A 27,146-nucleotide genomic window follows, 5' to 3' on the forward strand; every position below is an offset into this window, starting at 1 on the left:
CTGGGTTGGGGAGGGTCGGGTGTGAACAGCGCTATCCCTGCTCCTCTGCTGGTAGAGAAAGTACAGTCATCCCTTGGTATCTGTGGGGGACTGTTTCCAGGAGCCTCCGTAGATACCAAAATCCACCAATGCTCAAGTCCCTTATATAAAATTGTGTAATACAGTCGGCCCTCCATATCCATGGGTTCCACATCCAGGTCTCAAAATTTGCAGTTGGGTGAACCCACGGTTGGTGCAGAACCCGCAGGTGTTGAGGGCCAACCGTAATGCAGAGAAGCCGGCAGGGTTCCTGGGGCAGAGGCCAGGGTCCAAGTACCCGCTTTACCTCTGTCTGGGTCTGGAGCCCCGAACAAGCCCATTGCACCTTCTGAGAGCAGCTGTTTCCATTTGTAACAGTCACCCAGTCCAGAGGCCGATTTTAGAAGTAGGAGACACATGTTGTAAAGCTTACTTACCTTAACATTCAAAAAACGATTTAAGTAATACTAAATAAAATCGTTTATGCATAGTAACAAATTTTAGAAAAGAACACATAGAAATTTCGATGCATAAAACACTGGTTAATGCCGTAGCTTGGAGAAGCATCCCGCAGACAGTTCATCCTGGAGGGCTCGTTTGGATTCTGTACCCACCAAAACCTGACATTCCATGAGAGGAATAAGTTCCTCCTTAAATTCAGGGCCCTGCCCATCCTTTCCTAACTCAACATTAGAAAACATTCTCTATTATCTCCAAATTCCTTCATTTATTTTTTAAAATTTTTTATTTATTTATTTATTATTTATGGCTGTGTTGGGTCTTTGTTTCTGTGCGAGGGCTTTCTCTAGTTGCGGCAAGTGGGGGCCACTCTTCATCGCGGTGCACGGGCCTCTCACTATCGCAGCCTCTCCCGTTGCGGAGCACAGGCTCCAGACGCGCAGGCTCAGTAGTTGTGGCGCACGGGCTTAGTTGCTCCACGGCATGTGGGATCTTCCCGGACCAGGGCTCCAACCTGTGTCCCCTGCATTGGCAGGCAGATTCTCAACCACTGCGCCACCAGGGAAGCCCCTCCTTCATTTTTATGTTTAGATATTTAATTAGCCTGGAATTTATTTTTACGTGTGGTATGACTTAGAAATAAATCCAGGCTGCTTTATTCACCCTTCAAAACAACAAATCTAGAGGAGGTCCTATCACTATGTCCACTCACAGCTGAGCACGTGGAAGTTTCGACAGGAGGTGTCAGGCAGCAGCAACACTGATGCTCTCGGCCGAACCTGTGTGATTCTGAAGCTCACGCTGTGAATCCTAGCTATGTTTTAAAACTGCACAGAGAAAAGAATGGAAGTAAATAAGAGGCAGTGTCAAGGCTGCTTAAGTGGTGGGGTGAGGGGTGACACTCTTTGTACTTCTGATATCCCCAAATTTCCAGAATGGATAAGTTTACTTTTATAAACAGAAAAAAATCTAAGTGACGGTGAGCAGTGAGCCTTAAAAGAAACAGAACGTTACAACTGTTCAGGCCTTAGAAGCAAACATGCTCAACCCTCCCCTTGTAAAGATGAGGACGCTAATGCCCGGAGAGGCTCCATGACTTGCCGGCAACACAGGAACCGTCAGCAGACACAGCGAAGCCCCAGGGCCGGCGCTCGCCATGCAGAGTTGAGGGCGGCAGGAATCTCCTCGCACCTGCGGGCAAAACTGCAGCGCCACTCAGGAACATACAAGATGCGACCCAGGAATCGTGACAAATCCACTTAAAAGGGGTTCATACAGTCTCAGCAACTTGTCAAATGCTCATTTTCCATTATTTTCTATTATGTGAATTATACAATTATGATGCTGACAAATACTCAAGAACTTTGAGAACGAAAAGCAGGGTCCCTGAGTTCCCCTCCTGGCGGCGCTGAGAACAACTATGGCTCTGGGGCTGCCTGAGGCGAATGGAGGGGAGGCGCGCAGGTGATACATCTGGAGGGCTTATATTTCAGGCCCTTGGTCCTAGTTTCCCTCATACTAACCTACTGTCCACAAATATAAAAAATGATGAATGCATTCAGATTATCTGTATATCAATACATCTGGATTATTCTGGCTGAAAGTGACAGAAAACCCAGCACTCTGGCTTAACCCGGAGGGATCATCCCTGATGTGCACAACTCAACAGTCTAAGGTGCTGGCGCCAGACTCACCGGACACCGGCCCCCAGGGCTGAGGCCCGGACCCAGCCCCCGCCTTGGCTCTGACGGAGCCCTTCACATTTGCATTTCTCCTGAGTTGCTGTGTATCAGCAGGTGGTTCTCAGGGCTGGGGATGGGGCACAGTGGGGAGTAAAGGCAGGGACAGGCTCACTTCCTGCCCTCCTGTAGCACTACTGCAATGGTAGCAAGTCAACGATAGAAACATCAACCAAAACTGAACAAGAACATGCCAAAGACAGGAGGCATTCTGGAAAAAACGGGAAAGCCAACTGGAACGGAGCAAGGAGTTCAGGTATCAGGTCGCTACTCTGGACTGGGCAGTCAGTCAGCCTGGGATGGCCAAGCTGGACACAAGTGACAAAACGAAACCAGCCAAGGGACGGGGGGTTTGGTTCAGGCAGAGAAAGAGTGAGCCCAGAGGCCCTACGGCCTGGCCTGCCCTGTGTTAAGATATTCTACCCCCTGGTTTTGTTCATGACAATGTGGAAAGAGTCTGCATTTAACCGAGCAAATCTAAGGATCAATTCTCTTTCCAAAGTCTCCACTGCATTTTCGTTGTAAAACCAAGGAGAAAATGCTTTTTCAAAGGGAGACTGAGAGCCTTGAGAACATTATCTTCAAAGTGCAGGCAAGGCCTGCCCCTTGAGGCATAATAATGGGTTTAAAACATGCTCAGTAAGACTCTCTTGTGAAAAAATAAAAATATCCAGTGCATATACATTTGAAAAAAAAAAAATGAAATCTCCACTTAAATGCTTATCTTGACTTTTCACCCAGGATCAACTGCAAAAGCACTTCTGTTTAGAAAGCACAGTTCAGCCAAAATCCAGCTTGATTTTCAGGAACAGAGAAATGGAGGGAAAGAAAACATACGGAAAACATACGACAGTGGACAAATGAGTGTGTGAGCATCTGTCTGGCCTCGTCTGTGACGTAGGCTGGGACAACTCATTGAAAGCCAGGACTTCCTAGACACAGAGCTCCCTGCTGTTCAGGGGCAGCTGGCCGAGAGCAGAGGGTGTTCACCCTGAGGGAGGAGCCTGGCCGGAAAGGTAAGGAGGGGACAGAGGTGAGACCACACAGCCAAGGGTCCACGTCAGATTGGCCTCCATCTCCAACACCAGGACTGAGCTGTGACAAGCAGTCTGCACCCAGGGGACTGAACCACCTGGCTTCTGCGAGCTGAACGCATCTTTTCCCTTCTAGGGAAAAGGAGCCAGGCCAAGGAGCCAGGAACACAAGGATGTCTTCTGGATCTGAGCCGCCATGCCTCTGCATCTGGTCCTCTGTCCACCTTCTCTTAATCCCCCACGCCTCTCAAGTTCAAAACAGACTCCCCCAAATTAAATTGCTGTCAGCATTTACTCCTGTTTACTGCCCACTCAGCCCCCTAAACCAAGACGCCAGCAGGGCTGGGACGTCCAGCAGGCTGAAGGACCAGGATAAGCCAAAGCCTGAACATGGACCTTTCCGCCTTCAGAAGATGGGAAGTATATTACGGCTGACTTCCCTGCCCCTCAGGAGATACCAGGCACCAACTGAAGCTCTGACTTCCCGGAAAGGACTGAACTCAAAGCAGCTCGTGCAGCAAAGCTCCACCACATCCCACTGTGCTGGGCTCTGAAGTTCGCCGGGGGCCGGAGTGGGATGTTGTCACGGGTCAGGGTGCGGCTCTCCAGCGCGGCCGCCCGCCGGGCCACTGGCCCCCTGCTGCCTGGCCAGCGCCACCCTCGCTGTGTTGGCGCCCAGACAGAAGCCCTGCAAGCGAGAGATGGCCTGCCAGGCCTCGGCCGGGTCCCGGTAGTGGAGGAAGGCCCCGCGCTGCGGCCCCTGCCAAGTGAGCCGTGAGGGAGCCGCGCCCCGTGCGCTGAGGGCTCGCTTCAGCTCACTCACCCGGGCGTCCCGGGGGAGGTTCCCAACGTAAACAGTGCTGGAAGGCACATCCTCCCCCGGCACGGAGCCCGATTCCAGCGAGGGCAGCTCCCGCGGGCTTCTGACGGTGCTCAGGGCGGCCCCGGCACCCGGAAGGCTCCGGTGTTTATCCCGAAGGGTGACGTCCTTCCCGGCCTGCTCCTCTCGGCAGCGCAGGCTTCTGAGGACTGGCATTTTCCCCATCATCTCACAGCTGATCTGAAAAAGCAAGGCAGTTCCAGCTATTCTTGGGGTGTCCAAAAGGGACCATGACTTGGTCACAAGGGAGGAGAAATCAGTCACTCAGGGGCCTCTGCCCCACATGCTCGTGGAAGCCTGCATCCACTCAGGCCAGCCACCTCCATCTGCCGCTCTGCATCTGCCCGACAGGCCGTGGCCGCTGGCAGGAACCGGATGGCTTTCTCCATTTTCCTGGGAGCCCAGAAGGCAGACAACCAAGGCTTCCTACGCAGAAGGCGAAGAGCTAGGGGCTTCCCTGGCGGTCCAGTGGTTGGGACTTTGCCTTCCAAGGCAGGGGGTACGGATGTGACATGCCTCACCGCCAAAAAACCAACACATAAAACAGAAGCAACACTGTAACAAATTCAATAAAGACTTTAAGTTCACGTCAAAAAAAAAAAAAAACTTAAAAGAAAAACGAAGGGGAGGAGCTAAGATCACTGGTATGAGGGTTACAGGGTCACAAATGGCAACCGCCCTGGCGACCCCAGGATAATGGGGCGGTTTCTGCTTCCACACCCGTCTCCTCCCCGACCTACGCCTTTGGGTGGGATGAGGTCTTTAATGGGGCCGTGGGGATCTCCTTCTCAGCCTCCCCACCCCCACCCCCGCCCCGCACCCCTTAACTAAGGGCCAAACCCATCCAGACCTCTGGGAAAAAGCAAAGACAAGGCGAATGTGAAACAGAATGCTACATGGAGAACACTTTCTAGCAAAGGGTGATCAGGCTACAAAATAACCAATCCCACACACAATTTACATCTCAAAGAGAAGGACTTTTACACAAAGGACACTTCTGGCTTTTTGGTCAAATTGATCAGCAACACCCATAGCAATGGAGGTGACAGAAGAGCCCCAATACTCGAGGGGAAGCCTGAACAGGACACCCACGGCTCCATCCTGTGGGGCAGGGGCATTGGGGGCTGAGCCTGGGGCAGAAGTGGTTCATGTCTCTTAAGGAATCCCAAGGCAGAAATGAAACAGAAAGCCATGCTTAGTTCTTTTCGATAATTCATTCTTTAGAGATGCTTTCTGTCCTCTGTTTGGGGCACAAAGCATGTAAATGATCAGTCACCAAGGGAATTCCTTGGCAGTCCAGTGGTTAGGACTCCATGATTTCACTGCTGAGGGCATGGGTTCAATCCCTGGTTGGGGAACTAAGATCCCACAAAGCTGTGCAGCGTGGCCGGGGGGAGGGGGGGAAATCGGTCACCAAGAGGCAAGCAATGGTCCAAACATGGGCTTCCCACAGATGTGGGTACATCAGAACACAGACCAGCACACAAGGTGGACAGCTATAATTTTTCTACAAAAATAGTTCAACTGGTACCAGTGTTCTCAATATGTTCAGAATCCTAAGTAGCTTAGGGCAATGGTTCTTATCCTTGTCAGGGTGTCAGGGACCCTGGAGAGAAGCTGGGGTTCCCTCCCAAGAAAGGCTCCCCCACAATTCTCTGTACAATTTCCCAGCATCTGTTCATGGACCTACAAACTGCAAGAGGCACACAGATCCCAGGTTGAGAATCAATGGATTAGAATAAGATTTAAAGAAACACAAACACCTAAGCACGGCAAGTACCTTCTCACAAACCTGCAGGCTCCTAATCCTCATCAATTTCGTCCCAGGTCTCTCTCCCAGTGCTATGCAAACGATGCTGTCCACCGCGGCAAAGCCTTGCCTGGGGGTCAGAGCCCTCCCCAGCCAGACGCTGCCCTTGTCCCCGGCACAGCCAAGTCAGGAGCCTTGCGGGGGGCACCCGACCACTCGGGTCTTCAGAACAGAGCACACTCTTAGCGCAAAGAAAAACTCCCTCCTTCTCATGTTTCCCATTGTTGAGATACAAAGAGAAAAACAAAAACCACGTCGATGCCACGGAGACACCCACAAGATGGAGCCACTCTTCCTGATCAAAGGGAATCTTCCTCCACTTGACCCTCTGCCATCTCCTGATCTGACGCATCTGAAGGTGATTAAACTCACAGACCAGTCCTCCAGAGGCTCCGGTTCCCAAAGAATCCCAAAGACCATGCGAGTCTGGCCAACCCAACTCCCTCCCACGTCCCCCTTCTACCTTCTTAAGGAGTTCAGATTCTTGCATTCTTTCAAAGTATCTAGGAGCAAATTTAAACTAGTCATAATTAGGTTCTTGGGGATTTCTTAAGTTACTGGATCTAGCATTGAGAAAGAATGATCAAATCTAAAACTGTAATTACAATCAGAGAAGAAGTGCGACTATGTCCTTGCATGAGAGGACTAAACGTTACCCCCATCCCAGCAGCAGCGGCAGGAGCCGCCAGCCCACACCTCCTGGGAAGTGCCGTGCGTCCGCTGGGCCCACTGTGGCCAGATGAGCGCCCCTGAAGTGCCCAGTGGACCCACAGGGCTGCCTCAGGCAGAGGTGCGTGTCCTCAGGAAGCCGGACCCACGGGGTGAGGCTCCACGCTCAGGCAGCAGAAAGCCACCCTAGAACGTGTGGGAAGCAAACACGCATCCTTCTGTGCACGTCCCCGGGAGCTACCTGATCCCAAGCTGGCGCACATACAAACTGCAATCAGCTGCAGGATAAGGAAAGCCTTCCAGCACACACTGCGAACTGAGTCCACAGCACCGCCACGCTGGCGCACACCAAGGGATCTTTGGAAACGGAAACACAGAAATGCGAGGCTTGTACGCAGAGCTGCTCATCTTGAGAGCAGTACGTTCTTTGGAACAACAGAGCTCAGCGTCAGCTCCCTCTCCGTGCCGCTCCCACCCCGTGAGTTCTAAAGGACAGACCTCCCTGACCGTGAGGGGCCTTTGCCACTTTCCCAGCCATTTGCCACCTATGTGCTCCTCATGGGATGGCGCAGGTTGACGGTGGCCCTACAGCCGACAGGCTTCTGCGAGCCAGGTGGACGGGCTGGACACCCACACAGGACCCACAGTGCTGCTCTCTATTTTTCCTGGCTGGCAATTAGGAACGTTTGTTAGGTTTTGTCTATTTGCCATGTGAAATGAAAGATTTTGCTTGTTAATCAAAGCAAAAAAATGTATGCCCTTCTGTAACTAATCATACCATTTAAAAAGCAAGTATAAAGCAAAATTGATTTTTTTTTGTACACTACAATCACTTTTTGCTGAAGCATGCAGATGGCAGTCATTTATAAATATATGTTCCCTTTAGAGATTTAATTAAATCTATCCCCTAGAAATGCTCGCTAAGTCCAATACAATCAGAAATCTGACTCTCAAGGCATCTGCTGCCAACCCAAGAAGAAGACACTCGGCTCTAACCTCCCTCCGCCACACGCTGGGGTTACACTCTGGGATAAACTGATTTTCTTTCTGGTTCTCACTTCACGTGACCAGAAGGTAAGGTGCTTGGGAGGTATGACCTCATTCTATAATGCCAGGATGTGCTGGAGCAGCTGCTGGCAAGGTTAAACAGAAACACCAGAAGTATTTCTAATGAGAACTACAACTTCCATAAAAATCACGTTAGTCTCTTGCAAGACTTAGAAGGTGGGTCGAGGAGACCCACTGTCCGAGGTGACTGGAGCTGGAAACAGAGTCCATATCAGATCGGTCTATCGGCTGGGGCAGTACTCACATTTCTTGAGAAGTTGGAGCAAAGCTGGAAAATCAAATGCTGTACAGTCTTTGTGTATTAAGAATGAGTTAAAAAAAAAAAAAGCATCCCATTTTGTACCTATTTCAAAACATTTCATCTGGGAGGGCTACAGTGTTTAGAAGAAAAAGGGGACTCCAGATATTCCAATGATACAGACAAGAGGCAAATTCCTAGAGTCTGGTCCTTGCATGACAAGTCTATGGGCGGAGCATCACACAAGGGTTTACCGGTATGTGCCAAACAAAGAGCCAACCTGAAACAGTACTATAACCCAGCACTGAACTGCCCCCCCACCTCCTCAAATCTTCAGTGGAATTAGGGACTTTGTCCCCAGAGTCAATCAAAACGCACTCTGGCTGCACACATAGCAAGACCAAGACAGAAACCCCAGGGGCTAGAGAGAGTCCTTGCCTTCACAGGACCCATCCCTCTGCATGGCAGAACTGAGAACACAGGACCCAAAATAAGAAATGGCCTTTTACGAGCTAGGGATTCTTGCCAAGGCCTCACTAACCATTAGCATCCTCCAGGAAGAGGAGGAATAAGCCAACGTCCCGATGAGCAGGCTGAGATGTCTCAGGAAGCTGGGGTTGAATCTGGTTTCCTTTCATCTCAGAGGGATTATATTCAACTAACACAACTGATAACCTAATTTGCTGCTTTCTTTATATTTTTCTTGTTAAAATCTGCAGACTGTAACCACGGCTATTCTCCAAGGCAACCATCTCCCTCTCCCTGGAGAGGCCCCCAGAATCCTCCCAGCCTGCGCTGCAGCTGGCCCTCAGCTATGAAGTGCTGGCCCCAGGGCACCTGCAGCCTCACTGTGGCCGCCCCTGTGATGTATCCTCCCCAGACCGCGTGCTCACCTCTGAGCACAGCCACCTTGCTCCCACGGCTTGTATGTCAGTCACCATTCAAAGGGAGGCTGTGGGTCTGAATTCTGGGGAACCCTGAGTTCTAAATGTCCCGAGGGACGTTTCAATAGTCATGAAGGATGCTGCGGCCTTCTCCCTGGTGCTCCGGGTGCACGTGCACGGTCCCACACCCCATCTCAGGGTCTCATGTGCTCCCCTCTGCTCTCCTCAGGGGCTATCCTGGCAGGAGCGCAGGCATCTGTGCGGAAGCCCTCAGGGTGCGGTGAGAGCACAGGGCTCATCCTCGGAGGTGGATGCTGCTGATTCCCACGCCCACAGGAAGGAGGCCTTCCAGCTCTGGATGACTCAGGTTTAAGGAATGGGAAACATGGACAAACATGCTAATTTGACCAAGAGTTTCAATCCAAACAGAGCACAACTTCTCCAGTTTTCTCAGTAATTCTGGCTATTTACCAGTAGATGGCATCATAACCTACAGGTTGGCTTCTGGGGTCAAACTCCAATTGCAGACCAGTCTGCGATACATGCCACTGCCTATTCTGGAGATAAAAGTCACCATGGCATCAGCTTACGAAGGCTTTGGGTACTGCCTCCTACGCAATTTGGTTCTGCATGGAGATGCAGATGGCATTAAGAAAATCTAGGTTTGCAAAAGGAAAGACTGATGATTAGGACCATGCATAGCAGGGACGGCAGAAGACAGCTCTTAGAAGTGAACACCAGCTGGCAAACAGACTCAAGGCATCAGCTCTCCTAGTTGAGTTGGTCACTTCCCGCCGCCTATAGCTGGTGTTGTGTAGAGACCTTGAACCCTGCCTGCTTGTCAGAACCAGCAGGTTTGCAAAGTAGATTCTCCAGCCCATGCTTGGAGACCGTGATTCAGAAGCAGAAAGGTTCAGAAACTCATGGGTGACTCTAACGCACAGCCACGCAGGCCGGGGGCAGCTGCCAGGCCAGACAGAGAACGCAGGGAAAGCGGAGGTGCCTGTAAGCCACGGGCCGGCGCTGGCCTCACTGCACACCACGGGGACCCACCTTGGACCACACGATTCCTGCTGGCTTGGGGCGCGCACAGCCCGTGGTGACGACTCGAGTTGGAGTGAGAATATAGTCCACGGTGAGGTCGTGATCCTCAAGGAGTGTCTCAGGTATGTCGACAACCTGGTCAAACAGAGGCGCGTGAAGAAGCTGACAGGGACACAGCCCCAGCTGTGTTCGCTGCACCGCTGGGTGGAAGCACGATGTCCCCCAAACCCATCGTGGGCAAGGCCGAGCTGCCGCACCAAGCGAATCCAGCCTGGCTGAGCGACGCCACGCCTGACACGGCAGGCAGTGACGGCAGAGACCCTGCCCCGCCCCGCCCCGTGCTCTCGGTAAGCAGCAGTAGCTCTGCTGGCCTGATCCCAGGAAGCACCTGGCAGTCGTGGACGATGGTGACCACCGGCGTCCCCTGGCTGACCGCTCCCATCGACACCATCATGGCGTATTCAAGGTCGGCATAGCCTTCTCCCTTCCCAATTCTCCAGCCTAAGAACAACGCAGAGAATCAGCGTCTCTGTGGGGTCTGGGGAACCACGCAGGATTACATTTCTCATCGTGGACTCAGAGGAGTTACAGAGGAAGAGCCACACTAAATGCGTACAGTGGTTAACACACAGTGAAGTGAGCGTGGAGCCTTTTAAACACAGAGACCTCTCCTTTACCAAGGAAACTGAGCTTGCATTTATGTGAGCTTTATGTTTACGATTAAAAGTAGTGAAACAGTAGTTTTTTAAAACACTAAGAACAAATTCCTACTAAAGGCAAATCTTTTTCATCATGGAGGGAAAGCAGAAAGTTTAAATCAGGGACATGGCTGTGAGACGGCACAGCCTTGCCTTGTAAAAGCACTAAGGACTCACCCAGCGCAGCCCCACAGCTTGGAAGGAGGCGGTTTAAGCAGCACTAGTGCTATTTTGCAAATTCACAAATGCAGCACAAGAAAAGGATTCATCATCTGAAGCTGACGGACAAGCTAAGCAGGAGAAAAGAACGCAGGACAGTGGACGGTGGACGTTAGCACGCCGCTAGCTCCCAGCCGAATCCAGTTACCCTTCTTGGTAGGATGCCCAGGCCTTCTACGTAACGTCAGCATCATCACCAAGCGTGTGAGCGCCATCACTCATGCGTCCTTGTAAGATTCAGACCTGACTGAGCTACTTTTACAATGAAAAGCCTTCAACCGTGCATGCAAAGAAGCAAGAGAAAGACAATTCAACAGCAGAACAGCAAAGGGTACAAAGAGTCCAGAGAGAGACAGGCGGATGGACACTGAACACAGGAGAAACGTTCAAGCTCACCCAAATCAGATGCAAGTGAAGAGGCAACTCAAATGCCACTGTTCACTATCAGACACGAAAACTGAGGTGGGATAATTCTAGTTATTAACAGGAGAAGAGGGAGAGACGCAAGCAGATGGTGTGGGGATGTGAGGTGAGCACACTTTCTGGTGCGTAATCTGACAACATCCATCAGGATTTAAAAACCCTTTGGTCCGGCAATTCCTCTCCTAGGAATCATCCCACGGATAGTCCTCAAAGGTACCCCTAGAGCATATGATAAGATTACACCTCATTCTGGCGCTATTTGCAAGGGAAAGACAGAAACCAACACTGGAGATAACTTAAATGTATGTCAGTCAGGGCTGATGAACAGGAGGAGGCTGAGCTCTGTGCTGACGGGCAGAGCCCTTGGAGACACAGACGCAGTGGCAGCAGGGCCCAGAGCGCTGTCAGTGCGGAAACAGAACCAACATGAACACGCAGCCCGCACACAGAACACTCGAGACGCCTGTATCTCACACCACAACAGCTGATACTTCCGTGGACATCAGGGGACAGGCAGAGGGAAAGTGGCCAGGCAATGCTTTCTGTGCTATCCACATTTTTTAAACACATGCATGGTGATTTTGTTGTTTTAATTAGGGGGTTATCGGAACAGTGACAGTTACAAAACATTGTTTTCTTTTTCATACATCCTGAACTAAAAAAGAAAACTCCTGGTGTCCTTTTAAAAGAAGAAATCTTTGCTAACTTCCCATTGCCAAAAGAGTACAGCCCAATTCCCGGCATCTGGCCTCAGGTCTCTGGAAGGACAGCCCCGGACACTAGAGGGTCATGCTACGTGACCACGGCACTCCCTCTCCCTGTCCTGCGCCGCCTGCCTCGAACACGCCTGGCGCACAGGAGCTAACCCTGAGGCCTCTTGTGAGGTCGCCCTGCTCCGAGCTGGTGAGCCCCTCCTCTGAGCCCCACTACGTCCACCCCGGCTTCTGTTTCCAGCACTGAGCACGTCGCATCGTGGTTCAGCTCCCATGTCCGCTCCTCCCACCCACTGAGGACCCACAGCAGAGTCCACTCAGCGCCGGCCTGGCATCTGGCACACAGTGGGCACACGTGTGCTCATGTGTGCCCGTCCCTGAGGACACAGGTAAAGCATCTGTAACTGGGAATACACGGAAGACAAGGAATAAAAGACCTGTAACATCTCACTCCTAAGCACCTCACACAGTAGCTCAGAGCAGGAACTGAGAAAAGAGTAGGTTTAAGGTGATGGTATTAAAGGCCAACATTTAAAACACGACGTTCGGGGTTCAGAACAAATGATTTAGAGCACTGCTCGCCAACTGTTTATTCGGAACCTCTATTGAAGGAAGAACTTGGCTCTGGCCGATTAACTTCCAAAGGGAGATCTGAGGATGAGCATCTCAGGACATCCTCTTGGCGGGAAGGGAGGAGGGAGAAGGCTTTCCTAGCGAGGGTGGGGGTCCCAATCACACCACACAAGCGCAGCTCTGCAATGTGCTCACCCTGCCGCAGAATCAGCAGCTCGTTTCCAACAGCACCCAGCTGGGCCTGGGGCAGAGCAGGGCAGAGAGGAAGAGGCCCTCGGGAACCCCCGAGACGAGTGCTGAGGGTGGCTCAGCCCAGGGCAGAGGCTGGCATAGCGACCTGCCCTGTCCCTGCTCACAGGCCTGCGGGGTGAAGCTCCAGGCCCCACAGGCAGGCTCAGGACACCCCGCCCCGTCCAGGAGGCTGCTGCTTCACAACAAAAAGGAGCTTCAGAACCCAACGTTTCTCCACTTACTGGAGGCTCTCCAAAACCAACTATTTACTGACGCACTGCAAATAAATTCAGCTCCAGTTCCAGTTAACTTAAGAACAGAGGGGAAATCTTTCACCACCTGAAGAGAGATTATCTCACTTTATTTTTCCTGTTATGAAAAGTGAAAATGCTGTAAAGGTGTTGAGTGGGGCTGAGAGTGGGAGGGACCGAGTTAATTCTTCAAAATGAGTGATAGATGCAGTGGTTATGCAGGCCAGGCACGCGTCCAGAAAGCTGAAATTACTCACCATCAATGTCTGAAAGGCGACCGGAGCGCTGGGGGAACATCAGGCTGCAGGGTAAGTGGTCACATCCGAGAGTTTCTGTTCTTAATCTTACCTTTTTCAGAAACAGCCACGGACCCCACCACCACTAAGTCCACAAGGACCCTGGAATCCAAGCCCACGGGAGTGCTGTAGTTCCTCACGCCCTGCGGACAGACACGCGGCCTGAGAGCTCCCTGGCAGAGAGACCACCCGTCTCATAACCCACGGCGAGATGCACTCAGGGTCTGAACAACCTCCCAAGGGAAGCAAGCACGTGCACCATCCCACAGCAAACACGCAGCATCACGGAAGCGGCAGCTCAGGAAAACCACGGATCTGAACCATTTTAAGACAATTCCCCACATTCTTCCCCAGCAAAGACATCAGGAGGAACTGATACCACAACGACCAGGATATTCATTTCATAATATTCAACAAATCATTTTCCTCCAAGAGGCAGGAGAGCACAGTGATTAGAACACAGGCTCGGGAGTCACAAAGAACTGGGTCCAGATCCCTCTCCTCTGTGGCCTCAACAGGAGGAAACTCTCTGAGCTTCAGTCTCTTCCTCTGTAAGACAGGGACACGAGCCGTGCCTCGTCCGGCACGTTGGAATGAAATGACAGAGCGCAGGTAAAGCGTCTAGCACGTAAGACACGGCCATTAAGTGTGTGTGACATATTAGTTCACTGTGAAACACTGGAGGCCTCTCTCTGCGTGAACAGCTAATCACTCCTAACATATTAATTATTCAACCAAAAAGCACCCAAAGCACACCCACTTATGCTAACTAATGGAGGCCTGTGTGCGAAGCACAGGGAGGCTCCTGTGGCCATGATTCTGATAATGGGCGCCAGGGAAATCTAGGAAACTAGAGTAGGATGCTGCACGGCCCAGTACCCGGCAGCAGTGGTCGCTGGATGTGGTACGGTGCCCTGTCGACAAGCACGTGACAAGTCCCTATAGGATCGGTACCATGATTGGGGCGTCCCAACCATCAAACCGCGGTCATCGGCCCGCGGTGCCCCCACTGCGGGAAAGCGTGTCTTTTGTTAAGCTCACAGCGGCCACGCAGGCAGGTCTCTTGCCCACGGCCCATGTCCTCAAGCCCATTTCAGTGAGCCTGGTGCCCGGCAGCCTTGGGGAGCATGCACCTGCCTGGGGTTTTCTGTGTTGTAACCTGTCTGTCAGGTCCCCTCTTCTCTCGGGGGCTCAGCCTCACCTGCTCAGTCTGACCAGACACAGCGTGAGCAACCAGGAGTCACCCTGACTCTCCAAAATCCTGTTCTATTCAACCAAGAGTCACCAGATGGGCAGAGAGACTTATGAGGCAGTTAACAGACCTTTCTGTCTGCCCTCTGGGGTGGTTACCAGAACACTCCTGAGTCAAAGAGTAAATACAAAGACAACGATGGCAGACACAGGTGGCTGGGGTGTGACAGTAGCAGGGGGCTGAGGGACAAACTCAGAGTCTTATCTGCCAAGAAGTAAGGCTACATCACAGTCTCCTACAGTGATATGCACGGTGGCAGCATTTCACCACTAAGCTTTGGCAACCTAAATAATAATCGTACTAAATTTGCATCTGCATTAGATGTGGCTTTAAGAGTCTCTCTCTACTTTGCCATTTTTCCTCTGCCACAAAGAAAACAAAAATCTTTGGTTTCCTCTACCTGCACTCTGTCATTCTGAGGTTCATGGCCCTGGATCTCTGATTTCCATCCGATATCTCATGATACAACAGAGCCCAAACACAGTTCAGTCTGTATGCAAGTTCAGTTGTGAGAGCTGGTCTGGCTTTACCCAGGCCGGGACCAGCCAGTGCTGGCACTTCACAGGGCCTCCTGGCAACGAGCCCCATGTCGGTCACCCTTCAGAGGGGAGTGGGATGCTGTTAAGGGTGACACAGACCACTACACCAGCACCACGGCCACGTCTGACCTGGACCTCAGTACGTGGAAAGGGGCTGCTTTTACTGTCCGGAACCTACGACTTGTAACAGATCACATTCCCTGCCAGCTCTCGGAAGTATGGGCTCAGATCTGTGGCCACGACCGCCAACTGCAGGGGATCACGGGGTGGGCACTTTGAACACTGACCAGAACCAGGGTTATCTCTTATTTTTCTACATTTATTTTCCCTTTGTTCTTTTTCCTACGTGTGTTTTATTATCTTATTTTATTATATGTATTTTTGTATGCCACATCAAATTCTATTTTTGCAATAAGACAGGTTATCAATAAATAGCGATAAAGCATTCACTTTTTATACACTAGACTTAAGTGGAAAATCCCTTTTTAAAAGGAATATTTTGATGCCCTATTTCTTCTTCCCACTGGATTAGGAATCAAATGACCTGGGGTCAACTCTAGAACTCTGAAAAGTCACCAAATTCTATTTCTTCATCTATAAAATACTAGACAAATTCCATTATAAGGCACTCTAATGTAATATTTACACACTGGTTTTATGGCATTGTGAGGCAGTGAAGAAAATCATATTGCTAAATCACTAAAGCCATTATTACTTTAGCACTTGGTAAGGCAATTTCCAATTGAACATATTTTGGAAATTCTACCCTGTGTCCCCATTTGCTCTGGTGGCATCTGAGAAAATGCTATAGGACACTGAACAGCATCAAAAGTTAACACCAGAGGGCGTCAGAGTACCGGAAAATTGGCTTTCCCTTTTCTTTTTTAACGGGGGAATTTACTATTTCTCAGCTTAGTGCAAGAGAAAAACCGAGTTACAGGCAGTTTTTCTGCTTGGCTCCTGTAATGACAAGATTGCTGAATACTTAACATCACTCTTCATTTGGCTTTGTTAAACACAGATTTCACCTTGGCAGATATACACTGTTCTAACTCACCAGAAGTCACAGATGAGAACGGTTCTTCCCTGTGGCCGGTGTTGCTTCTCAAACTTACCTGAGAGGTGGCACATTTTCTCAAGATGTCTTTAGTTGCCCCGGGGGGTGGTGTGATCTTATTAAACAACCCCGTTCTCAGTCGTGGTGTTGGAACCAACAACGTTTTTTTGCTCTTTTAAAAGAAAAGACAATGAATAAATTACAAAATTTAAGATGGGAACTTTCTTGTGTATATTTTTAACATTGCAGGAACAGAAGCAAGTTACTATTACCTGCATTTTGGGGTGTGCGCCAAGGAGATGAGTTGCTTTGCAAACCCAAGTGAATAACACAGGGGCCAATTCTACCTTGAGCAGCTGCATTAGCCGCCTCAGAATAAAGGGGCAGGGGGGTTGTGAAGCTCGCTGACTCAACTCTACTTGCCATTCAAAATGCGTACAGGTGCAAAGGACAATGCAAATCCAGATGCAGTCTGTTCTCACGGAAACTCCAGCCATAACCTGCCTGTGCCCTCTGCTCCCAGCGTTAAGCACTACCCAGGTACAGGGATGTTTTACCTCGAAGCTGGCATTACACAGCCACATTAAAAACATTACCCCATCAAGCACTTATATCTAGTTTGCTGCTCAATAAATCACAGTCTGAGAGAAAGGGCTCATTACAATCAGCATTTTATACTGACCTGGGTTGATAACCATCTTCTTCTATTTAGTTCTCAAATACCTACTGCGAGCCCCAGGGCAGGGGTTTTCAAAGTGGGGGCCCCCGGCCAGCAGCATCAGCAGCCCCTGGACTCCTGTCAGAAGTGATCAGAAGCCCCGTGGGGCCCAGCAACCTGCTTTAACAAGCCCACCCGGTAATCCTGATGCGCAAGAAAGTTGGAGAAACAAGGCCCAAGGACACCGCTGCAGATTATACAGGGGTGGGCCATGAGGCAATCATAAAATTTATAAACTCTTTCATGTAAAAAATCACATATTCTATTTTTTGTGCAGGAGATGACAGCCTGAGACCAATAAAAGACCTATAAAATCACAGTTTGGCTTATTTAAATAAGGTTTTCAACCCCAAGGACAGTATTTCAGCAAAAGTAACGAGTACGTGCTACTCTCCTTTTGAGTATGACAGAGGTGGGTGATTTTGTTTGCAGTCTCCAGATCCTGGTATACTGCACACTACTCTGATCACCCCTTGGCTGTATACCAGAGTGCCCTGGGGAGCTCTGAGACTCCCCAACGTCCAGTTCCACTCGAGCCTGACTCAGAACCGGACACTGGCAAGAGTCTTCAAAGCTCCTCAGGGGTGCTGACTTACAGCCAGTGTGCTCAGGCCCAGGGATCTCAAAGCTCCATCAGGGCGTTTACTATGAAAAGGTTCTAGAACCGAATGAAGGTCTGGGGTCAAGCCTGGGAAGCTGTGCCCCCAGGTGTGATCTGCGGCCGTATGCATCACTATCCTTGCCTGCCGAGGTATGCACTTTCCCACACAGGATGAAAGGTGCCCGCAGATCAAGGATTCTTAGGAGTTGTAGGGAAACTGAGTCGCCCCCCGAGGCCTGGTGGCATACAGCAGAATCCCACAGACCCCACACTGCCACACGCAGCGCTACACTCACTGTAAAGGGTGTTTTGTTTCAGCAAAACAACATCAGCCATTACACTAAATGAGTGCTGTTATCTGAATTTTACTGCTTTTATAGTTTTGTTTATATGTAATTTACATGTTTACTTTGGTTTTACAGTCACATAAGATCCTGAGCATTATAATTTATGCCAAGTTTTATGTTTATACTTATTAAATTATAATAAATTGAAGCAACCCTGGGGGAATTTTTCTTCTTGAAAAGGGGCCTATTATATCTAAGTTAAGAAACACTGTTCTAATTCATATATTTTGGGGACTCATTTATCAGATCTCTTACTCATGGGTTATCAAGTTTCAAAGAATTACAGTATTACAAATGTAGCAAATGAAATATATTGCAATCATTCGCTTCTGGAGAGGTACACTATAATTGGGATGCCTCAAAGTCACGGTTTCACAGTCTTTTCTCTTTGAATTCAGACATGTTCAGGACTTCTGACCGACAGACAACGGAAGAGTTCTGGACGGTCCTGGAAAAAACAACTCCAAGGACGCATTCTGCGCCGGAGGGAGCCAGAAGCACCATCTTTCGACAAGTGGGACTGTGCACGCCTGCCGGCCACCTGGGGAAGGTGGGCCGCGCAGCAGCCAGGGCTCAGGCTCAGGGAATGGGATTACCTGCAGCGCCAGCAGCCGGACGCCTTCCAGCGGTTTATCAGGGTCCACTTTAACTTCCTGCGTTCTGGCAAAAACCTCGAGGTCTTTGATGTTTTGGCAAGCCAGATAAGAGCCCTGGTTAGGCAGACAGACAAAGGTGCACTTACGTCGAGGACGAAGAAGCGGGCATTTTTCTGGGGTGCGTCAGGGTTGACTTTAATGGTTCTGGCCATTTTGAACGCCCGCAAACGTGGGAAATGCTCAGCGGCCTGAGAAGCACCCTGTTTTTAAATGCAAGTGCACGTTACTAAGAGGCCACCACCCTGGGCCACCCTCAGCCTGATGCTCCAGCATCTCCCCCAGGCAGGCGCGGGGGCCGACTGTGAGACCAGGTCTGGGGTCACCCGAGAAATGTCTAAGGAAGCAGCCAGGTAGAAAGGGCTGAGAAGCCAGCCTCGCTGGCTGGGGCTCCCTCTCAGAGCCCGTCACTCCTCAGGAGCCAACTGTGTGAAAAGGCACCACAACAATCGAACGCTTCCAGCCAGGAGAAATATTTCACTCTGTACCAAACGGGGGACAGTAGCCTTAGCACCTCCTCATGGCAAGGTGCAACCCACCCACCAACCCTGCACAGAGAGGCAAGAGGTGCTCGAGAGCGAAGGTTAAGTAACAAGATGAAGGACATCTCAAAGCATAAAAGCACCCCGGCCAGCTGGCTCGGATTTCACACCACTCGCTCACTGTTCACCGCGTTCAAATCCACCGTGAAGCAGGATGGTAACTGTCTTACTACTGTTACTCATTTAGGGGTGTCCTGCTTTCACTGCGAGCGCTCCAGGAATGCTTCAGTACCTTGAAGTTGGGAATCCTGTGATGAACAGGCCGGGGAAAATCAGCTAAATTTCGTGACTCCATGTAGTCCCAAATCTGCTCACGAATGTCCTGTTTGGAAACACCTACGGCAATAAAGGGTGTGACTGATGAACTCACAGACAGGAAGCCCACGGTGCAGCAGGCCCGGGGCCCGCCTGCTCCCGCTGCACCCCCAGCTCTGCCCCACCAGACAGAACCTAGGGCTTCTGATCCCTACGTCGAAAAACTAGGGTCAGTGATAAGTTTTTACACCTCAGTAAACTGCTATAGTCCAAACACAGTGTAAATTCAATGTAACCCAAGTGTTAATTAAGCTAGTTCTATGAACCTGCAGCGGCGGGAGAACAAACGCAACCCAAGCCATGGACCCAAGAATTCCTAACTCCAAACGTGGAGATACGAGTTCTGCTCAGTTAAGGCTCTGTGATCTCACTCTCAGTCTATCGGTCTCGAGACAGCTGTGATTACTGCACTCCTGCTGTAAGTCCTGTTCGCTTCTCTTAGACCTAAGTGATTCGTAACCCAGCTACTATTTTGGATTACCAACTACAATCCCCGTTTTTTGCGGGAATCTTTATTCTAGACCTCACTTTGGTAATGGATTTTTAGGCAACAAGTATTCCTTAATGACTTGATTGGGAGAGTCCTAAGAAAATCCGCATCAACCATGTGCCCCTCTTGGAATGGAGAACTATGAAAAGTAGCTTCCAGTTATGCAGGAAAAAATAAAATCAGCACATTCATATAAACAATTTTAAAACATTCACTGAATTTTTGTTTTTCTTAGTCCACAAAGATATCCCTGCACTCGTACAGAAGTTCGTTTCCAATCACTTTGGTGTGATGGGGCGCCTCTCATCACCAAGGCAGGAGAGAGGGGCAGGTTCAACCTCTCAAGTCCTCCGTCTCCCCTACTTGAGTGGAGGCTGCTCAAAAGTGACACAAGGGAGCAGCCCCACAGCCAGAGAGCTGGGGGCACCAACCTGGCTGGTGGGACGTGGCTGGCAGCTGGCTTCTCACCATAAACGTTTACGAATTGTGTGGCTTTGAATCTTGTGAATAAATTACATTTTAAAAGCTTAATTCTTTTGTAAATGGAGTTTTAAAACATACAAAGGCATCTATAATGAAGAGCCTCTCTCCTCACTGTCTGCCGAGTACCAGGTCCCTTCCCCCAAGGCAATCAGTGCACCTATTTGTTCTAGTGAATTCTTCCCCAGGCATCTCAGGCTTCTCACTGGAGACACTCCAGTCTTGCCCTCATCTTCTTTCCCTAGGAGGGTGTGCTATACATGCAGCTACATACACTGCTTTGAACCCTGCTGCTACTTACTTACTATCTTGCAGATTGGTCCATATGGTATACAAAAGGACCCCCATCCTTTTCTGCAGGTGCAGTTTCCCACGATGCGGGCAGGTCAAATTTTACTCAAGACTGATGGGCAACAGGTGGTTTCCAACCTTGTTACCGATGTGTGCCTTTACAGCCCTTGCCCATTTTACAGCGATTTGTTAAACCTCTACATGTAGTTTTAAGGCGTTAAGGGCCAGAGCCAAAGGTTTCCACTGCTTATGCCCACAGGCTAGACACAGATTCCCTTGGAAAAGCAACCATACCAGGCCCTTCACAGCCAGACCCCAGAGCTTCCTGGACTTCCTGCAAACACTGCTGGTGCCTCTTGACCCTAGCTGTGCTTCTGAACCACTGCAGAAATCAAGAATGCAGATTCGAGTGTACTTAGGGAACGCGCATCTCCAAAGATGCCGGCCAAGACTATACTACTGTTGGCCTGGCTAGGGCCATGCAGGCAGTTTCCAGCACTTGGCTTGTTCTTTCCTGCTGGGAGCTCTGCATTTGCTGGTCTCCGCTGGAAAGTCTGTTCTACTCCCTGTCCCTCAGGCAAACCCTCACTCTTCAAGGCCCAGCTTCGGCACCACCTCCAGGAAGTCTCCCCTCCATGCTGTTCCAGTGCCCCGAGGATCCCTGGCACAGGATGTGGAATGAGCTGCAAAGCTCTCCTGGCCGCTTCAGCCTCATCTCCTGTCACCCTCACATCGAATTCAAAAAGTGGCCCAACCACGCCGGTACCTAGCCCCACACACCTGTCCCCCTGTCTTTTTCAGGCCTTTGTACCTCCTCTCCTCCCCTCCCAGGTTCTCCCCCTCCTCTCCCTTCAGGCCCTAGATGAGACGCCACCTCCCCCAGAAAGCATTCTGAGTGCTCGGTCACAGACAGACATCCCTCTTTTAGGACCCTCCCCCCTTGAGGAACCCAGAGCACGCTCACTGCTTGCTTTTTCAAACAGAAACCATTACATCGACACAACTATTAAAAAGCTACTACATTTATCACTGTCACTAACAACCCAGACATCCAATAATATCCCCAACACTGTGCACAGTGCTGTGTGGGACACAGAGATGTAGGCATTGGGGCCCTTGCTCCAGAGTCAATAAATCACAAACATCCGGGTGACTCCCATTTAGAAAGCAATGGGCTAATTGCAAGGCGAGGGAGAGAATAAAAGGGCAGGTTCTTGCCCTTGGAAAGTTACCAAAACATGGGAAATAACTACAATAATAAAACGCGACATATATTAATGTGAGAAATGCATGAACCCTGTTCCGTAACTGCCCAACAGGTCAGCCTGGGTCTCGTTCCTTCTACCTCTAGCCCTGAGGTCACTCGTGGCATCTCCAAAGGTCTTTGTCACCATCCCACTGAACTATCGGCACCTGTTTACTGTGCTGTTTCCACGCTACCCAGACAGTAAGGGAGGAGTGGATTTATTCAGGGTTGTCGAACCGGGCTTTAACAGACCCTGGGGCACCAACAGCCTTCGTAACACCTTTGCCAGGCAATTCTGCAATCAATAACCAAAGCTCAGGGGCTCTGGGGCGAGCCTCCCCAGGGCCTAGGGAAGGGCCTGGGACAGCCGAGGTCTCGGAAACCATCCGTTAAGAGGTCTGTGATGCAGCACCCCAGCGTTTAGGTTAAATTGGCTTCCGGTCGTGCCCCTGCCAGCAGCTGTGAGCCGCTGTTTCCCCTGCTGTAAAGAGGGCGTGATACGGGAGACACATCCCACGGGGGCGCACGGACAGTACCACGTACCCAGAAGATGGTCTCCCTTCCTCTTCCCACCTGCTTCACTGACAGTGTCGGGTATCCGGGTCGCAACCGACCGCAGGTTCGACCCCGCACCCGCCTCCGACCCCTCTGAGACCCCGCCCGCCCCCCCACGTCCCGTCTGCCCAATCCCCGGGGACCCCTCCGCGTCCCCGCCCGTCTCTCAGCGGCCCCTCCGCCTCCCCGCCCGTCTTTCAGCGGCCCCTCCGCGTCCCCGCCCGTCTCTCAGCGGCCCCTCCGCGTCCCCGGCCCGTCTCTCAGGTGGTTCCTCCGCGTCCCCGCCAGTCTCTCAGCGGCCCCTCCGCGTCCCCGCCCGTCTCTCAGCGGCCCCTCCGCGTCCCCGGCCCGTCTCTCAGGTGGTTCCTCCGCGTCCCCGCCAGTCTCTCAGCGGCCCCTCCGCGTCCCCGGCCCGTCTGTCAGGTGGTTCCTCCGCGTCCCCGCCCCTCTCTCAGTGGCCCCTCCGCGTCCCCGGCCCGTCTCTCAGGTGGTTCCTCCGCGTCCCCGCCAGTCTCTCAGCGGCCCCTCCGCGTCCCCGCCCGTCTCTCAGCGGCCCCTCCGCGTCCCCGGCCCGTCTCTCAGCGGCCCCTCCGCCTCCCCGCCCGTCTCTCAGTGGCCCCTCCGCGTCCCCGGCCCGTCTCTCAGGTGGTCCCTCCGGCGGCTCCTCACCCGCCCTCGGCTCCATGGCGACGCCGTCAGTGCGCGACAGCTCCCCCAGCGGAGTCCGGCACAAAGTGACGACACCTGTGCGCGCCCTCCAGGCGCCTGCGCACTGGCCTGGGGTGGGGGTGGGGGTGGGGGCGGTGGCGTAGCCGCTGAGGCCTGGTGGGAACGTTCTGCGGCGCGCATGCGCGTGCGGCTCCGCGGGCCTTGCGAAGGGAGGTGGGCGTGGGGCCTGAGGGTTTGTTCTCTGAGCAGGCCAGCATAGAGCCCCTGCTCCGACGTGCGTTTGCCGGGCGCTGGGGAGCTACCGAGTGAACAACCCCTGGACTGTTGGAGCCCACTGCCAATTCAAACACAGCTACCTCCTCTTCTATTCCCCAGAGGCCCCCTACTCCGGGAAGCCGGCCTGGATTGTTCCTCCATGCCGCGATCCCTCTCCTGTGAGACCCTACAAACGTTAAATGCCGCAGTTTATTTTCTGTTCCCTGACTTCCCCCTGCACCATCTACACACACACACCCCTCCTAAAGTGCTAAACAAATAAATAAATAATTCTAATAACAAAGGCTGGCTCCCGAGAAGCTAGAAGATTCCCTTCCCCCTGGGGAGCCGCTCTGCTTCATTCGGTCCTTTACAGGCCCCCTAGGGCCTCCCTTGCTTATCGTCACCGTGAGACCCGGTGGTCACTTTAAGGCAGGATGGTGATTCCAAGTCTGGTGTATTCCCTGGGGCTCAGAACACCCATCCCACAGTCTGCAAATTCGGTGAAAAACATATAGCCTCCTCACCTCTTTCTCTCCCTGCCCTGTCCAACAATCAAAGCCTTGTCTGCACCTCCCAGAGAGCAGTCGCTTCTTGCAGGCTCCGATAATGAATCCTTTTACCCCACCCGGTTAATTACAGGCTTGCAAGTTGGTGGTATAAGAAGCTAAAATTTCATAGACATTGAGTCATGTGTTCAGAAGTCATGCCTTCGTGCATACGCTATTGACTGTGTATATATAGTTATGAAATTACATAAACGTATGTTTCCATATAGACTATTTTTATTTATACAGAAGTTTGTATTTTAACTTTTTAAGTTGACTCTAATTTCTAAGACGCTAACCCTAATCTCAAAGAGGCAGCAAATTAATGGGTTAAGAGATCCCGATTCTCTCACTTGTAGCTGAAAATTTGTGGTTACTTAAGATCTCTAAACCTAAGTTTCCTCACCTGTAAAATGGTGATATTAACAGGACCTACCCCAAAAGAGGATTAAATGAGATGTCACAGGCAGAACATCTTGGCACACAGTATGCATGCGTTATATTTTCCCTTATTTATTAGGGAGGAAAGTCTTGGAAAAGTCATACATTCATTCAATAAACACTTCTTGTGTACTATTATGCCCCAAGGTACCCTGCAAGGCACTGGGGCTGCAGAGAGAAACAAGACAGAGTCACCAGCTGCCTGGAGAGGTAGGACATGTGTGGCAGATGTGAGACTGCTAAACAAAAGTCAGCTCACCCATCTGCCTGGGCACAGGGAAGACTGAACTTCCTGTCCCTGGGGTGTGTTGGGGCCACATGATCTGTTCAGGCCAATGAGTTGTGAATGGAAGTGACATGTGTCACTTGGACACTTAATTCCCAGGGCAGAATCTGCCTCTCTTGCCACTGCCAAGGTGACAGGAGAGGCAGCCTTTGAAAATCCAGGCTCCTGAGTGACACCCAGCTGGGGTTGGCTCAAGACGAAGTCAATGAGACTTGGGCTGTTTGTTACTGCAGCATACACCAGCCTCAACTGACTGATACACTGTGTAAGCCAACCAATTGCATAGCAACATGCATAAGGGCAACTGTATAGAACTGGCATGAAACGGGCAGCAGAGAGAGGTATGCAATTGACTCTCTTTAAGAAGAAACATATGTATATCTTTAATATTCTATTTTGGAAACACCTACAGTACTCTATTGGATTTCTTGCAATTTTGATGGTATTAATTGTGGCGATGCTTGAATTATAAAGATAAGCTCCTTAGACAATCAGCTTTTGGTTGTTGTTGTTTTTTTTAAAACAACCACAAGTTAATGTGATAAACTCCATGGTTGTTCAAGATTGTTTTCCAGAAACTTCCAGAACACAAGGAGAGGGGACATTGGGGGCCAAATTAGGCCCCCACATTAGTGTTTGCAATATGGAAAACCTAATTTCCTTCCACGGAAAGATGTTTGCTCTGTGTCACATCCCTTTTTAAATTTCCAGAGTAACAAAGGTGGTTTTCTCCCAAGTTTTCTTTTAATTTTGAAAAATTTCAAACTTAGAAATTGCAAGACCAATAAACAATGAATGCCTACATACCATAGGTTCAGCAATTGTCCTCATTTTAGTACATTTTAGATAACTTTCTCTTTCCTTCTCCTCTCTGTCCACACCCTCCCCCTTGGTTGAATCTTTTAAAAGTTGCAGAGATGATGAATATCAGCTCTAAATATTTTGACATGCATCTTTTAAAAACAAGACATGTTCTTACTTGACCACATACAATTATCACACTCAAGAATTTTAACCTTGATAAAAGATTATTACCTAATACACACGTGAGATTCAAACTTCCCCAGGTATTCTCCTCTATTAGTGTTTTAAAATAATTTCCTCCATCTAGGATTAAGTATTGCATTTAGTTGTTCAGTTTCTTTAATCTTTTAACCAAGAATAGTCCTTACCCCTGTTATTTTGTTGTTTATGGTGCTACCATTTGTGAACGGTGGTTTGGACAGTTTTCGTCAGGGACACACTTTTTGTCCTGGAAAAAATTTCTAGGAGCTGGATTGCAATGGATTTCTAAGAAGCAGCATTGGCTCTGATGAACTCAAGGGTTCATAAGATCCCAAGTAGCTTTTGGAAGCCTGAGACTGCTCTCATTGCTGGTGCCTTTCCCTAAAACCTCATGAGCCCAGGAGAGAAATGTATTGAAAATAGGGAGGAGAGACACAAAAATCCTTTCACTTGTCTAATCTGTTGTTCCTCAAAAGCAGAAGCGGCTGCAGAGGTGTTTTAAGTCTCCCTTAACTTTGGTTAAAGTTAAGGGTTGTTAAAGCCAATGTCAGGCACACACATGCAGCCCAAACATTTTTGATGAGTTCCCTGAAACTCACGCCACACATCGGGCAGAAAGACAGCTGTCCTGGGAAGACACGGAGGAGAGCAATTTGTTAACAGCTCTGGCAAAAATATAGCCAGACTTGTAGACACCTAAGAGGCGCAGGTTTTATTTGCTTAAAACCTCAGCGAGTCTCTCTAGAGGGGATTTCTTGCTCCCCAAGCAGTTTCAAAGACATTTCTGTTTTCCAACACATCATGTTCTTGACACATCGCAAAGCTATGGAAAATGTTTTTTTTTCTTGATCGACGCGCCGCGCACAGTTTATTTGCCTTCTCTCTCAGAGATTTTGAACTTTATTCCTGCCATGCAATGCTAAGGTGCATCCATAAGGTGTCAGCACCTCCATTGTAACCAGAATGGTTGAGCTTCCCCCCACCCCGCCCCACTATTTCAAGAGTAGTTCCCTGATGGGCCTCAAGGTGGCGCCAACACCACAGGTCCGCCCGAGCCGCCTCCAGGTGCAGGAGCCCGCGGCGCCCAGGCAAGGAGTCGGTGCGGTGGGGCGCGGGGCCGGGGGTGGGGCAGTGACTTGAATATCTTCTGCCTTTATCGTCGCTTATTATTCTACTAATGCACAGGGCTCTCTGGGGCCCGATTTGGCTTTCGGCTCACTGACAGCAAGGTCAAGAAAGGAAGAAATCAGCAGCCCCCAATCCAAAATACCTTGGCAGGAAAAAGAAAAGATCGGAAACATGGTTTTTGCAAAGTCCAGGTGTGTGGAAGGTGTTGTTTTAATAACCTGAACAAACATCTCTCCCGGAGTCCTACCGAGCGGAGAAGAAACCTAATTCCAGGGGCAAAGGAAAATGTCTCTCTCACCTTTTCTGTCTTGATTATAAGGATTTTCCCCCTCCCATCCCACTTTTTTTTTTGGCGGGGGGAATAATTTAGGCCATTCAGCCTAGTTCTTTTCAGATGTCATTGGTTTAAACCTGGACACCCTTGGAAATCTAAACTCAGGCAGAAACTGACATTTTGGGATTTATTTTCCGTGGTCCTTAG

General features: G+C 50.4%; 1 protein-coding gene across 5 annotated transcripts in view; it reads right to left on the bottom strand.

Moving 5' to 3' along the window:
- Positions 1–3,733: 3,733 nt before the first annotated feature.
- The window catches only part of MTHFSD (methenyltetrahydrofolate synthetase domain containing), a 30,107-nt gene continuing 6,694 nt past the window's right edge, over positions 3,734–27,146 (bottom strand). The window contains exons 1-8 of one of the 5 annotated variants that reach the window (XM_059906011.1): positions 23,003–23,053; positions 19,189–19,292; positions 18,358–18,471; positions 16,154–16,267; positions 13,300–13,390; positions 10,232–10,344; positions 9,853–9,978; positions 3,734–4,310 (exon numbers count right to left, since the gene is read on the bottom strand). In XM_059906011.1, the coding sequence (XP_059761994.1) occupies positions 3,834–4,310; positions 9,853–9,978; positions 10,232–10,344; positions 13,300–13,390; positions 16,154–16,267; positions 18,358–18,471; positions 19,189–19,292; positions 23,003–23,018 (1,155 nt within the window). In that variant the 5' untranslated portion in view covers positions 23,019–23,053 and the 3' untranslated portion in view covers positions 3,734–3,833. Of the gene's footprint in view, positions 4,311–9,852; positions 9,979–10,231; positions 10,345–13,299; positions 13,391–16,153; positions 16,268–18,357; positions 18,472–18,503; positions 18,618–19,188; positions 19,293–20,542; positions 21,314–22,321; positions 22,401–23,002; positions 23,054–27,146 lie in introns of those variants that run through there. The other 4 variants (XM_059906015.1, XM_059906013.1, XM_059906012.1 and 1 more) reach the window with 4 other exon arrangements.

The sequence above is a fragment of the Balaenoptera ricei genome, chromosome 19 (genome assembly GCF_028023285.1).
Source record: "Balaenoptera ricei isolate mBalRic1 chromosome 19, mBalRic1.hap2, whole genome shotgun sequence".
In the NCBI taxonomy this organism is placed as follows: domain Eukaryota; kingdom Metazoa; phylum Chordata; class Mammalia; order Artiodactyla; family Balaenopteridae; genus Balaenoptera; species Balaenoptera ricei.